The sequence below is a fragment of the Marmota monax genome, unplaced genomic scaffold, assembly GCF_021218885.2.
Source record: "Marmota monax isolate L192 unplaced genomic scaffold, Marmota_monax_Labrador192_F-V1.1 WCK01_AAM20220418_F8-fsc00017, whole genome shotgun sequence".
NCBI classification, from domain to species: domain Eukaryota; kingdom Metazoa; phylum Chordata; class Mammalia; order Rodentia; family Sciuridae; genus Marmota; species Marmota monax.
The window spans coordinates 894,623-907,811 of NW_026695241.1; the positions used below are offsets into that span (position 1 = coordinate 894,623).

General features: G+C 35.0%; 1 protein-coding gene across 3 annotated transcripts in view; it reads right to left on the reverse strand.

The window, feature by feature from the left end:
- Window positions 1-4,495: 4,495 nt before the first annotated feature.
- Window positions 4,496-13,189, reverse strand: part of Vrk1 (VRK serine/threonine kinase 1) — a 79,473-nt gene continuing 70,779 nt past the window's right edge. For 2 of the 3 annotated variants that reach the window (XM_046440511.2, XM_046440512.2), the window contains 2 exons: window positions 9,244-9,334; window positions 4,496-4,915 (listed from right to left, as the gene is read on the reverse strand). In XM_046440511.2, the coding sequence (XP_046296467.1) occupies window positions 4,884-4,915; window positions 9,244-9,334 (123 nt within the window). In that variant the 3' untranslated portion in view covers window positions 4,496-4,883. The remainder of the gene's footprint in view (window positions 4,916-9,243; window positions 9,335-13,189) is intronic. The other variant, XM_058577722.1, reaches the window with a different exon arrangement.

Genomic DNA, 13,189 nt, shown 5'->3' on the forward strand with positions numbered 1-13,189 from the left:
CAACTTCCTGTTTTTGTACGATAAGCACAAGCATTATCTTACAGATCACCCCAACTCATATTTCTGATATTTCAGAATACCATTCTAACTAAGATCAAACTTAGATAAGTTGTGAGGCTCTATTTTTTTTTATTTAATTTTTTTTGGTACTGGGGACTGAACTCGGGCACTTAACCACTAAGACAAGTCTCCAGCCTTATTATTAAAATTTGAGTCAGGGTGTAAGTTGCTTAGGGCCTTGCTAAATTGCTGAGGCTGGCCTCAAACTTCTAATCCTCCTGTGTCGGCCACCCAAGTCACTGGGCTCATAGGTGTGCGCCATAGCACCTGGTATAAGGGCTGTATTTATAAAGACCTTTTTACAGCATTTCTTCTTTAGTGTGCTTTGTACATCTCTGTATCATAGAGCTCAATGAATGAGGGGGCTCAGAATAACCCATGGATCTTTAAAAAAATTTACAAAAATTTTATCCATACAACTACTATACTATGAAAACTTATAAAGCTAGAAACTAAGGTAGGAATAACCATGCCAAAGGGCAAGAGTGTGATTTTTGTAGTACTGGTGAGGCCATAAATGAATTTCTTCATTGTGATTTCTGTTAATGCAGTTTGGATAATAAATAATAAAGTAAATAGCCTTAGTTAAATCAGTGTGGTACTGGCCTAATGAAATGAAACAGTCCAAAAACAAACCCTGGTAGAACTCAGGATGAACACAGCAGGCACCACGAGCCAGTATGCAGGAGGGTGGGGCAGATGGTTTATTCCTGCAGTACTGGTTTGCTCCTTTCCGTGTGAGCCTTACCTCATGGCATAGACACACCAAAATAAATTCCACACAGGCTGCAAAATTAGAAATTGTTAAAACAAAAAGTCTAAAAAAAGTCACAGTAAATATTTCTGATTTCAGGATAGAAAATATTTTAAAATGGTGGCAAAATTATGATGAAAAGATCAATAGATTAAAGCCATAAAACTAATCTTCATGCTGGGTGCAGTGGCGCATGCCTGTAATCCCAGGGTCTCAGGAGGCTGAGACAGGAGAATCACAAGTTCAAAGCCAGGCTCAGCAATGGCGAGGCACTAAGCAACTCAGTGAGACCCTATCCCTAAATAAAAATACAAAATAGGTCTGGGGATGGAGCTCAGGGTCCAAGTGCCCTTGGGTTCAATCCCTGGCACCAAATAAATAAATAAATACTAATCTTTATAAAAACTAAAACCATATCCAAGAGGAAATAAATAGGAAAAAATAAGTCAGCAACAAATAGGACAAAGGGTTAATTAAGGTCATTAACATATAAACAGTATACTAACACAACAAGGAAAAAAAATAGAATGATGGGGCTGGGAGTGTAGCTCAGTGGAAGAGCACTTGCCTAGCACATAGGTGTGAGGCACTGGGTTCGATTCTTAGCACCACATAAAAATAAATAAAATAAAGGTATTGTGTCCATATACAACTAAAAATAAAAGTTAAAAAAAAAGAAAACCTATAAAAAAGGAAAAAACAGAATGTCTAGTATATAAATAAAGAATCGTTCAGGTTCACTAGAAATCTAACAAAATTTACCTTATCAAATAAAAATAACAATGTCTTAGTTCGATCTGGTATAACAAAATATCAGATTTGATGATTTAAACAACAGACATTCCTTTCTCACAGTTCTAGACACCGGGAAATCCAAGTTCAAAGTACCAGCAGATTTACTCTTGAGGAGGGCCATATCCTGGTTTTTGCAGATGGCCATGTGTTGAAGAGAGATCATCTGTCTTTTGTGGGCACTAATCCCTAGAGGGGCCCTGCCCTCAAGACTTAATAGGCTCCACCTCCTATAACCATCACTTGGGAATCAGCCTTCAACATGAATTTGGGGAGGACACAAACATTCAGTCCACAGCACTTAGGATAAAACCGTAAGTTTTAGGCTTTCCAATTTACTGGTCAAGGCATTAACGAATAGACTTTTATAAAATAATTTGAGAACATGTATCCATTTCAGTCTTTGACCCAGCGGTTCACTTTTTTAAATCTAAGGAAATATTCATACATGTTGACAAAGATTTCTACCCAATTTTGTTCAAGAATTATTTATAATGTATCAAAAATGAAAATAACTTCAATGTTAAATATTAGGGAAACAGTCATGAAAGCATCATACACCCATGAGAAAAAAAATTAAAACACAGAAGTTATATTCATAAAGCATCTGTAACTACATGAAAAGTATTTCATGTTAGTTTTAAAAAGCAGAATATTAGCTTTAAAGTATTTAGACTAGATAAAGTGTATAGAAAAGTTTAGAAGAAAATGTGTCAAAATACTGACAACACTAACAGTGGTTGCCTGTGGGTGGTAGTAAAGCTGTTTTGCCTTTTGACACTTGTCTATATGTTTTCAACGTTCTACGACAACCACAGATTGTTAACACACCATGATAATCAGAAGAATACAGAACAATGAAAATAGGATTTTAAAGAATAAGAACGCTCAATGGCATATAGATAGATTACACACCAACACATAAATTATTTATATTTCAACACTAATTTACTGTTATGGAACTTAGGTCTTTAGATGCACACTTAATTAATTCAAAGAAATGATCAGGGTTTTATAGCTCTGCTGTACTGGCATTTTGTCTTCAGAAACACAAAGAAGAACTGTTGAAGAACACCAAGAAGCTACTTTACACTGGGCTTTAGTTAGTTATCTAAGACTTATCAGCTGCTATCTAGAAAACACACAGCACACATAAATTCTATCATGTGGGACAAGAGTTTGGAACAGGTGCTGATCCTCAACAGACTAGAAAACCTCAGCTCACTAAGGACCCAAGAAAATGGCAGAGAAAGCAGGACACAGTGGTGTTATGACAGGTTAGAATATGGAGGCTGGACTGTGGGGGGGAACAAAAATAGAAATCCACTTCTTTCGGATTGGAAAGAAAATAAAAATAATGCAGAATACTGGGGGAGGGGGGAGAACTAAAGAACTGCAAAGGGCAAGGAAAAAAGCTTACCACTGAATGCCAAGTAAGTTGCTTAGCCACTTCTTAAAAATAAAGGGTGGAGGAAAATCCAGTGCACAGTAGGGAATAAAAGAATATCAGAACAGGGGCTGTGGCTGATACATCAAACTGGCTAGCATGGATAGTAGTTTTGCATTAACTTCTGTAGCCCTGCCAATACAGTAACATTCGAGAAAATGTCAGCACTTGTTTAAAACAATATGTGATGAAATATTTGTTTTCTTAATGTTTAACCAACATGTTTTTCTATGTTTTTGTGTTTTGAAAAATAAAAAGGGCTACAGCATATATACAAAAACACATCACACACATTTTATCCTATTTTAAGCATCAATGTGTTTAAAACAGAACTTGAGAGTTGATTTAGGTGTTACAAATAAACTTGGGCCCATAACACTGAACAGTACTAAAATCCAACATTCTACAGGAAGCAGGACTCCCTGCCCAAAATTTTATTCTCTCTTCTGTAAAGACACATAACTCGATACCTTTGGGAGGCATTAAAAAATTGATTTTAAAAAACTGTGCAGATCTGTTTTGCATTGAAAAATATCTGCCCATTATAGGGACAAATACTTCACATGACAGTTCTACACTGGAGAACCAAAAGTTATTGTCTTTGGGTTGGTTCAGTTTCTCAAACTTGGTACAACCTTGAAAATTTTTGGTATGCCATACCCCACCTGTATTATTACAAACTTATTATGTTTCTATATCAACTCACTTTTTAAAAACCCAAATATCTATTTTAGGCTTGTCCTAAGCTGTAGAGAAATCAACACCTTAATGTGCCAGTAATATTTTGAATACTTGTTAAAATACTTTAACATTTAAATAAGACTGTGTCCACACACTACTTTAAAACACTGAATATGCTACAGGTGATAAGGTGTTCTACCCACTGGAAAATATGTCTGATCCCAATTTTCTAACAAAGTAAACTATGAGAAATATATCTTGGAATTATTCATAAATATTAAAATTCTGAGGTTTTGTTCCCAAGACACCTTAAAACCTCTAATCACTGAAATTTTATAGTGCTTGGTTTGATGTACAAATAAAAGTTTTATTTGCTACACAAATAAAACTTGTAAGAAAATCATCTCCTGTGAATGAATATATCCGGTAGACAGGAGTTCCTTAAAGGCAACCAGGCTCTACACAATCTGTGACAGTGTCCCATGTGATCATTTATCCCATTTTCTTGTCAGAAGGCTTACATACTCATACCATTCTTCTATAATCTAATTTTCAAATATGTGTGTTTTCTCTCTCATAAATACACTGTGCCTACTGCATGTTTTTATAGCCCTTGCCCTTGTGTGCACCTCATGTCTCATACAGCAGGTGCTCAATAAACATTATGGAGAACAACAACAACAACAACAATCAATACAAACCAAACCTTACCACCACAAAAAAAACAAAAACAACAACAACAACAAAAAAAACAAAACATATTTATACCAAGCAAATAATGAGACCTTTATTTTTCAATTTTCCTTAAAAATGAAGACTCCAAACATTTCTGTCCACTCTGAGAAATGCACAATGATTAGAAAAGTGTATTTTCATAGTAATTTTTCTTTTATGTACTCTAAAACTTCATGCACACACAGACTGAGATAGCTTAAAGAGCAAACCTGAAGAATTTGGAATTTCATAAACTAGTCTTTAATAAACTGTACAAGGGTTCATTTTAATTAAAAAAAAGTTTGTTTTTCAAAGACATAGGTATTTAATTATTATTCCCACCCCTCAACACTCCCATGAAAATAAAACTTAAAACAGAAAAGGAGAAAAAAAGTCAAATGAAAAGGAAAAAAAAGTTGGTTCACTGCATTTGATTTACTTCTGGACTTTCTTTCTGGTTCTTGAACCTTGAAGAGAAATCAAAGAAATTTAAATCATTAATTTATATAAGCAAAAGAACAAACGTACAAATACTTCTATCTATAGCTATTAATACTTTAAAATCTAATAGACTCTGATGATCAGTTTGTGGATGAAATCTCCACAGAAGGTACAACTCAACATCATAAAAATCTTAGAAAATTATGTTAATTCTTTTAATATGTCAAAAAATATGCTAGCAAAGTCTATCTGCATTAAGAACTCCTCTACTGGTAAAAACAGATCCAACTTACATTGGTACTAAAATAGTTCTCCCCCAAATTTAAACTACTGACCCCAAATGTAAATAAACTACAGCAACAAACACCCACTTCCTAGGGGTAAGTGAGAAGGCGAAGCATGCCAGGGATTTGGGGTTTAAAGTTTCACCTGTGCTCTTTAAGTACCAGACTAGGTTAGAATAAAAACCTTTCCCACTGGGAATCAAGTGGGAATCACACGGCTCCCACCAAGTGGTCTCCTAGACAGGCATCATGTTTGATGCTGTTCAAAGTCTCCAGTGACAATCCCTGGCCCTCCACCCCAGCTGAAAGAAACAGGGCTGCTGGAGGCTTGCTGCAGCCAGGCCACACTGCCTAGTGCTGCCATTTCCTTCCCAGGCCTCCTACTTCTCCCTAAACAGAGCAATGGCACCAGAGCGAGGCACAGCCTTGCAATTCCTGATTTATCAGTGAACACTTTGAACAGCAAAGAGATCTACATTTCTTTTCTGAAAAGGACACAACATGTTCTAGTCTGGGACAAAATTTCTACCATGTATATAATAATAGTCTCTTACTATTAAAGATTTTCTTACTGTGGGTTTATTTACTTACTTAACTGGAAGATCAATTTAAAAAGTAACATGTTATTTCTGCAAGTTACAGTTTATTCAATTACCATACATTTCAATTACAGCAAACTTTAAATTTATATAAATTACCCTTTTTCTTGTCACTTAAAATACACAGTGTTTGAATTAAAAACTTGAGATTTTTTTCTTAAGTTTTTGTGATATAGCCTTCTATTAAAATTACACCACAGCAGATTTTTAGGTTTGTATTTCAAGAATTTTTAAATTAATTTTACATCAAAAATTGGAAGTATTCTGGTTGTGAGATTGACAAAATGATGTATCACAAAAATCAAGGTCAATTGATTAATCAATACAAATCAATAAAAAAATTTCCATAAATTTTGAATTTATGGGCATATTACAAAGAACAATACAGCTATATCCAAATAGCACTATTCTCATTAATGTCCTAATTTGACATTTTGCTCTTAACTATTACTGCTTACCAGCTTCGGTCTAAAGTTTCTCCCAGCAAAAAAAAATCAAAATGCTATTGCTAACCTGAATTTATTATGTAATTAGTATGAAGCACCTTGGAGACTCTGTTGTATTATTAATTCAACATTTTCCCTAATACTCAATTCTGATTGTTATAGAATAGTCTGTTTTCTTTTCTCTTTAAGTTAAAACATAATTGTTTTCATAATACACTATTAATGACGATAGGTCATAAGATCTGTGTAAAATCTGGTATTTGAAAAATAACATATATTAGTTTAGAATACTCTTCTATAATTGTATAATGAAGACAGTAAAAAAACAAGTGGGAAACTTCTTTGTAGGGTGCCTTTAAAAACATGTATTTCTTGACCAGTCATTCCTTCCCGAAAAAAATCTCAGGAATGGATAAAAATCCATGATAATTCAAAAATAACACCAAGAGTAATCTCCATTTTATGAACAGGAGGGACATGGTATACTAGCCATAAATATCATGGTTACATTAACTAATTTTTAGTACAATTCTAAAATATTGGCATGGTTTTGAAATGCCAGAATATGCACTTTTTTTTTTAAGGTTTATCATTCTGTAAATGGGGAAAATTACTTGCAGCAAATAACCAAATTTTCTCAATTGGTAAAAATTATGCCTTGCATAAAAATAAAAGGATTAGAGGCCTCTGTTCTTCTTGAAAACCACCCCATCACCCCTCTCTTTTTCTGAGAAAGCCCCCACAATGCCCGTGCAGAAAGCTTTCAGAGTACGTTCTCACACAATGGACCCCCAGCTATTCAAAATGAGCTTAGGTGTATCAAGAAAATTATACATGTTTTTAAAATGGTCTAAATAGATATTAAAGGAAAGTTGCTCCCATTTTGCTAGGCACAGCATTCTGAAAGATCACACAGTGAGAAAAATCTCTTACCATATTGTAAACCATAAATTGTGTTTGAAAATAAAATTGTTAATGAAGAAACTGACATTTCTAAAGCTGCTGTTAGAGGTACCTATTCTTGAAACATGATTATGACACAAAATCTTAAAGCCCTAAAACACAAAATTCACTGAATTGTATTATATATTTCTTTAAATTTTTTTTTAAAAATCAAACAGACTTACTCCTTCAAGTTACATTAAACTGAGAATACACACACATGCATGTTTATTTATATGAGCCTATAACTTTTTTTTTCCTTCTTTTTGCTCAAAAGCAATCACATTTTACCATTCCAAATAATATTTCTCTTAAATGAGTATTTTTAAAGTAAAATACCTTGACTTGCACTTTAGGCGAAAAATGAATTACAATGGGAAAACTTTTTTAAAAATTAAATAAAGCAATTCAGAGTTTATATGAATAAGGGGAAATTTGATCATTTTTTATCATCTTAAGTTATATCAAAAAATCTGAACTGTTCTCCTTAAATTATCTATGAGTCTAGTCTCTTTTCTCATTAATAAAATAAAAATATTAATATATTTTCTTACAGGAAAAACTATCAATGTGAGGACCTTACATTAAAATTTCAGGCACTAAAAACATTTTTCAAATTTTACTAGAATTTAAAATCACTTATCTATCAAAACAAATACCTCTGGTGCTCATTAAGCCAAGTTCAGGTAACAATGGCCTGCAGGCGGTTAAGAGAAGCCTGAGTCTTCCCACACACAGCTGTGACTCCGCTTGCAAGCCTAAGTCTTACTGGGCAGCAGCCTTAACTAGAAAAATGCACCCTTCCTAAACCAAAAACACCAGTCTTTAAATGTAAGGGATTTTGAAAAGTAAGCATATCACCCTATCTTTATCAGTGCTCCTTAACTTGGTTCCCACTCACTGTCACAGGGGCTGCTGCTAGCCTCTAGCTGAGACAGGCTTCCATAAGTTGCTCCTTGGGGCGCCTCACTTCCTAACAACAAAATGAACAAGACAGGGGAGGAGGGAGGGAAAACAGCAAATAACAGAAAAAAGGGGACTACTTCAAAACCTTTAGTCTCCAGAGTAAAGTTATAGACTGCCTCCTCAGATACCTCATGGTTCTCAGTTAATGCAGATATGCAGATAGGCTCTAAGCACAACATATAATAAAGAAAATGTTAAAAAAAAAGTCAATCAGGACAAAGATGACTCTCTCTGAAAGTTGAATATTTTGCTTTCCATACACAGACACCAGGGAAACTATCAAAGGGAAAAGTAAAATCCATCACTGCCTTAAGTCAATGGGACATTTATACTATAATGAATTTTTTACCAAAAATAAGCCTTTGCATTAGAAATCAAGAAACAGTCCAGAATCAACAAATAATAAAAAGGTAATGAGATAGGAGAGAAATCTTGAAAAAAAAGTTTTTCTGGGCAGAACTGACTCTCTTCCTCCCTTACTCAAGCAAACATCTCTCCTGAAACCTGGAGCACACTGACTGCACATGTGAGACAAAGTCCACTGAGTCCTGCCCTTGCATATGCTGCTCTGCTAATGTCATTTCTGGAGGTACTCCATTATCAGAAGTGCCTTCAGCCCAGTTTATCAGCCACCTAAGAAATGACTTCAGACCTTGCCTTTCGCCTCAAGGGCTTTGAAAGCTGACAATGTAATGCTTCTTCCTTGCCTCCTAACTTGAGAGAGAATTGGCAGGCTTCATGGGGACTAACCAGGCAACTCAGCAAGAAGTTTGCAAGTGTGCTAAGCCGTACTGACTCCTGACCTTCACTTTTCTCTCCAGGTATGTGGATCAGTGGGAGGGAGTGGAAGTTACTGGTCAGAGAGTTAAGAGTTCTGGCCTCTACCTCCTGCCCTTTCACAACAGTTCTGCCATTTAATTGCTTGGTGCCAACTCCCAGTCCCAACTTTATGACCAATGTTAAGAATAAATAAGATAATGTGTGCATAGAAGACATTGTGATACGTGCTATGCAAATATAAGATTTATATATTTTGTAATAAAATCAAAATGTTATATAACCCAAATAACACATCTTTGTGCCTAATATAGAAGGTATGCAAAACTGTTCAACTTACGGGTTTGTGCGGCCTCCTCTGTCTGTATATTTGAGCATTCCATATCTTCAACACTAGATTCGGTGCTTTCCTCTATTTCTTTCTTTCTCTTCTTACATATAAAAATAGAGAGATGCAGTCTGATTAACTAACTAGTAAATATACAAACCTATCATAAATTAGTAATTAGTATTTACATGAATGTATATCAGTGTGGCTGTGTCAAAACATATGGGAAGAATCTTTATAATTTCAGGGTAGTTATTACTTAAGAGAAGGAATGGGAAGTGGAACAAAAGGGGAGTAAGAGAACTTCCGGCTACACAGTCTGGATGATGGGCATATTTGTTCTATCCACCTCAAAGTTTTCATATTTAATATAGTTCACCGTTGAAAGCTATGTTTGACCATTAGGATGATCAAAGAAACTCACTTTCAAAATGAAACGTTTTACAAATTTGCTGTCACCACTCAGGCCAATGATAGTCATGCTTCTCACTTTCAGATGTGGCAGGGGTGGGGGCTGGAAGGGGAAGGGTAGCTACTTGAAAAATGGAAGAATACACACCTTACCTCACATATTGTGTCAGTGGTTACACAACACCAATACTGGTGATAAAATCATACTCATGAATCAATAATGACAAACTTCTAATAAATTCTCTTTTTTAGAGTACTTTTTTAATAAAAGTTTAAATATGAAGGTCCTAACCTTTACTGTGAATGAACAACCTTAAAAGTATGAAGCTTTCCTAAACTTTCAAAAACCACTATTCATCTTCCAGGTTGGGTGTTACCATCCATTCTTCCCAAATATTCATCCAATTTCCTCTTATTACATTCTATCATTAAAACATTTTTAGCTAATCCAGTCCTATGTCAAGTTTTTAAGTTACTTAATATCTCTCTATATAATTAACAAGGGACATTTGTCATGAGTATAAAATGTATTTTTTATAACTTTGTCCCATGTAGTTTCAAATTTAAATGGGTAAAAATCCAAATTTTAATTCAGAGCTTCTGTAGGTTACTTAAAATAAGTTTGTACCATTTAGGAAATTATCTGATATGTCCCAAATTTCAGAGAATCACGATGCACCAGAATGTCCTCACTTATAATTCCTAACAATTAATATGAAGTTAGACTCCATCTCAGAGCTTTCCTTGCTGCGGGCCATTTTGTATATCGCTATAAAACAAGATAATACCTGCTGACAGCACATTGTTCTGTCTCCTAATGGCAACAGTGGGTTCTTTTCCACAGAGAACTACATGAGAAAGCTGAACTCTATTCAAGCTACATCATCTTAAACCCCACAAATGGTCAGAACTGTTATTATCTAGGTATTACAATTAATCCCACTGTTTCAAAACATGCTTAAGGTGGCTGTGGAAAAAGATCAGAACTCAGAGACACCCACCATGTCCCTAAAGAAAATTCTTCACAGATACAAAAACAACAACTTGACTAATCTTAAACTTTAAAAGGCATTCATTTAGCCGATTTGTATATGGAGGTATTGTTTCTCAAAAATAGCTCTAAGAGTGGCTATAACTTCACATAACTGATGAGAGAAGGAGAGAGTGCCTTACATCTTTCTTTTCCAAAGTGTTGCTTCATGATTACCATCTAAACCCTGCTGGGCTGAACAGATTGGTTCGATAATTACATACAATAACTGCAGTGGGCAGGTAACCCTCGGCTGGCACAGGGCAGCTCCCCCGTGAGAACTTCCATATGCAAGCTGCACTGATGGAGTGCATTAGGTGCATCCTGCCTGCCGGTGCACAGGCCTGATTAACGCCAGCCAAGACTCCAAGGTTAGCATGTCAGCAGATTTGTGATGCATTAGGCAGGAATAAACACAGACACTTTTGTTCGTTCAGACCAAAATTAAGGAGGAATATTTCAGTACTATATTGCTTTCCACACAAGAGAGAATGCATTTTCCAGTTTGGGGAGGGCAGATTTTTAAATACTCATTATAAAGGGAGCTATCCAATATTTTCTACCCAAGAACCTAGAGCATTCATCTTATTTTCAAGCTTATTTAATAAAAAGGAGCTTTCTTAATCTCCATGCAGGTAAATTACATAGGAATGAAAATCAGACAGTATTCAACTAACAAAAGAAATACCTGTGCTTCAAGACTGGATCTACATTTTGGCCAGGTATCGCCTGCCCAACTTTTCTGATAACATATGTAACTGTGATAGCAAGGACCAATGGTCAAAGACCAATGGAAAAGGCCAAAGTTCTTCAAGTTTAATAGTATTTAAGTATGTTATTCATTTTATAAGGCGATGAGTAAAACTCCAAAAACTTGCTGTAGGCTTTCTTCCGAGTATCTCCAAATGCCTCCTTTCATGATGTGTCACCATGCTTAGGTTTCCAGAATCACTTATAAAATACACTCAGAATAGGGTATTTTGGGAATATCATATCGTTAAAATTAGGTTTATTTCAAAGGGCATTAATATACATATTACACATTACATTCCTGAGTATACAAATATTCTAGGTTAAAATTTAGTTAATTAGGAGCTTCTCACTTCCCATTTAGAAAAAGGAAGAGAAACCAGCTAAATAAATTTAGACTGATAATGTACTGATGGTCTCAACACTGACTGGAGACCAATAAATCTGTTTCAATGGAAAAAAGAACAAAAATCTTCAAAAACAAACCCCCAGACCAATTCTCTGCTTCCCAAGTCAAGCACCAAAAGATTACCTCCAAATGCTCTTGGTAGTCTCTAGGAAAAGTCTATCAGACACACAGCAACATCCAAAGGAGACTTGAGTGCCCTGGCAGTGTTATTGGGATTCCCCTCCCCTTATTCCAAAATCATACATATTTATTTTTATAACAGAATTGACAACCTAATATTTATAAATGTTTGGTATTGCACATGTGTTAAAGAACTCTGAATATAAATTATGTGACTGCTCTAATTATTTAATCTTATTTGATTAAGTCCATTTGAAGTCATCATGCAAATATAGACAATTTACAAATTATTACTATATTCCTTAATAATAACTAAAAATAGGATATTCATTGCCCAAAAGTATCTGAAAAAAATGAAAATACAGGATGTATTTTCGATGAAGGGAAAGCAAATCCATGATTTAAAACACAATATTTACAAACTAGAAGATTTAGTTAAAATCCACGGGACAGACAGGAAAAACTGGGGAAAGAAGAAAGCCAGAGGAAATTTGCTCAGAGTTTCTCAGTTGGCGGTGGCAAAAAGACTAGAACTCAGAGCTCCCTATCCTTTCCACAGAGCTATGCTGCCTCCCTATGTGACTTTTTAGTATGGAGCAGCAGTTTCCCATTGTTGTGACTTCGATGCATTTTTTCCAAACAGGTACAGTGCACAGATGTGTGTACTTCTTGATGATCTTCACACCCCTCTGTAGAATCTTCCTCCTATGTATGGCTCTTCTTGGGAAAGGACTGTTTTGCTCATTTTTCTAATCCTTGCTGAACTTAGCACAGGTTTGATACGTAAATATCCATGGATGTTTACCCACAGAGCAACTAGTCAACTAGTGTTTTAATAAAGAGATGATTTCAATATCTTACCCTGAATCTCACAAAAACTGTTATTATTTGAATGAACATTAAATAATTACAGATATGTTGTAAGAAATGCATGGAAAGATTAAATATAAGATATAAAAAGATGCTAAGCAGGTTAGGAAATAAGTGACTTATAAAGAAGAACATGTGAATTTGAAGAATAATCTAAACATATTTTGCTAGAAAACATTGAAGTGCTTTGCTCTTTTAAATGAGCTCAGTGATGAAGACTGAAATATTAAAAATTTTCTTCCAAAATAGTACTGATCTCCTTCTGAACACAGGCAAAGAGTACAATGTAATCCCACTTACATAAAATTTCATTCTGTGAGTATCGATCCATGTGTAAATGGACCCATACATGGCTTCATAGTCAACCC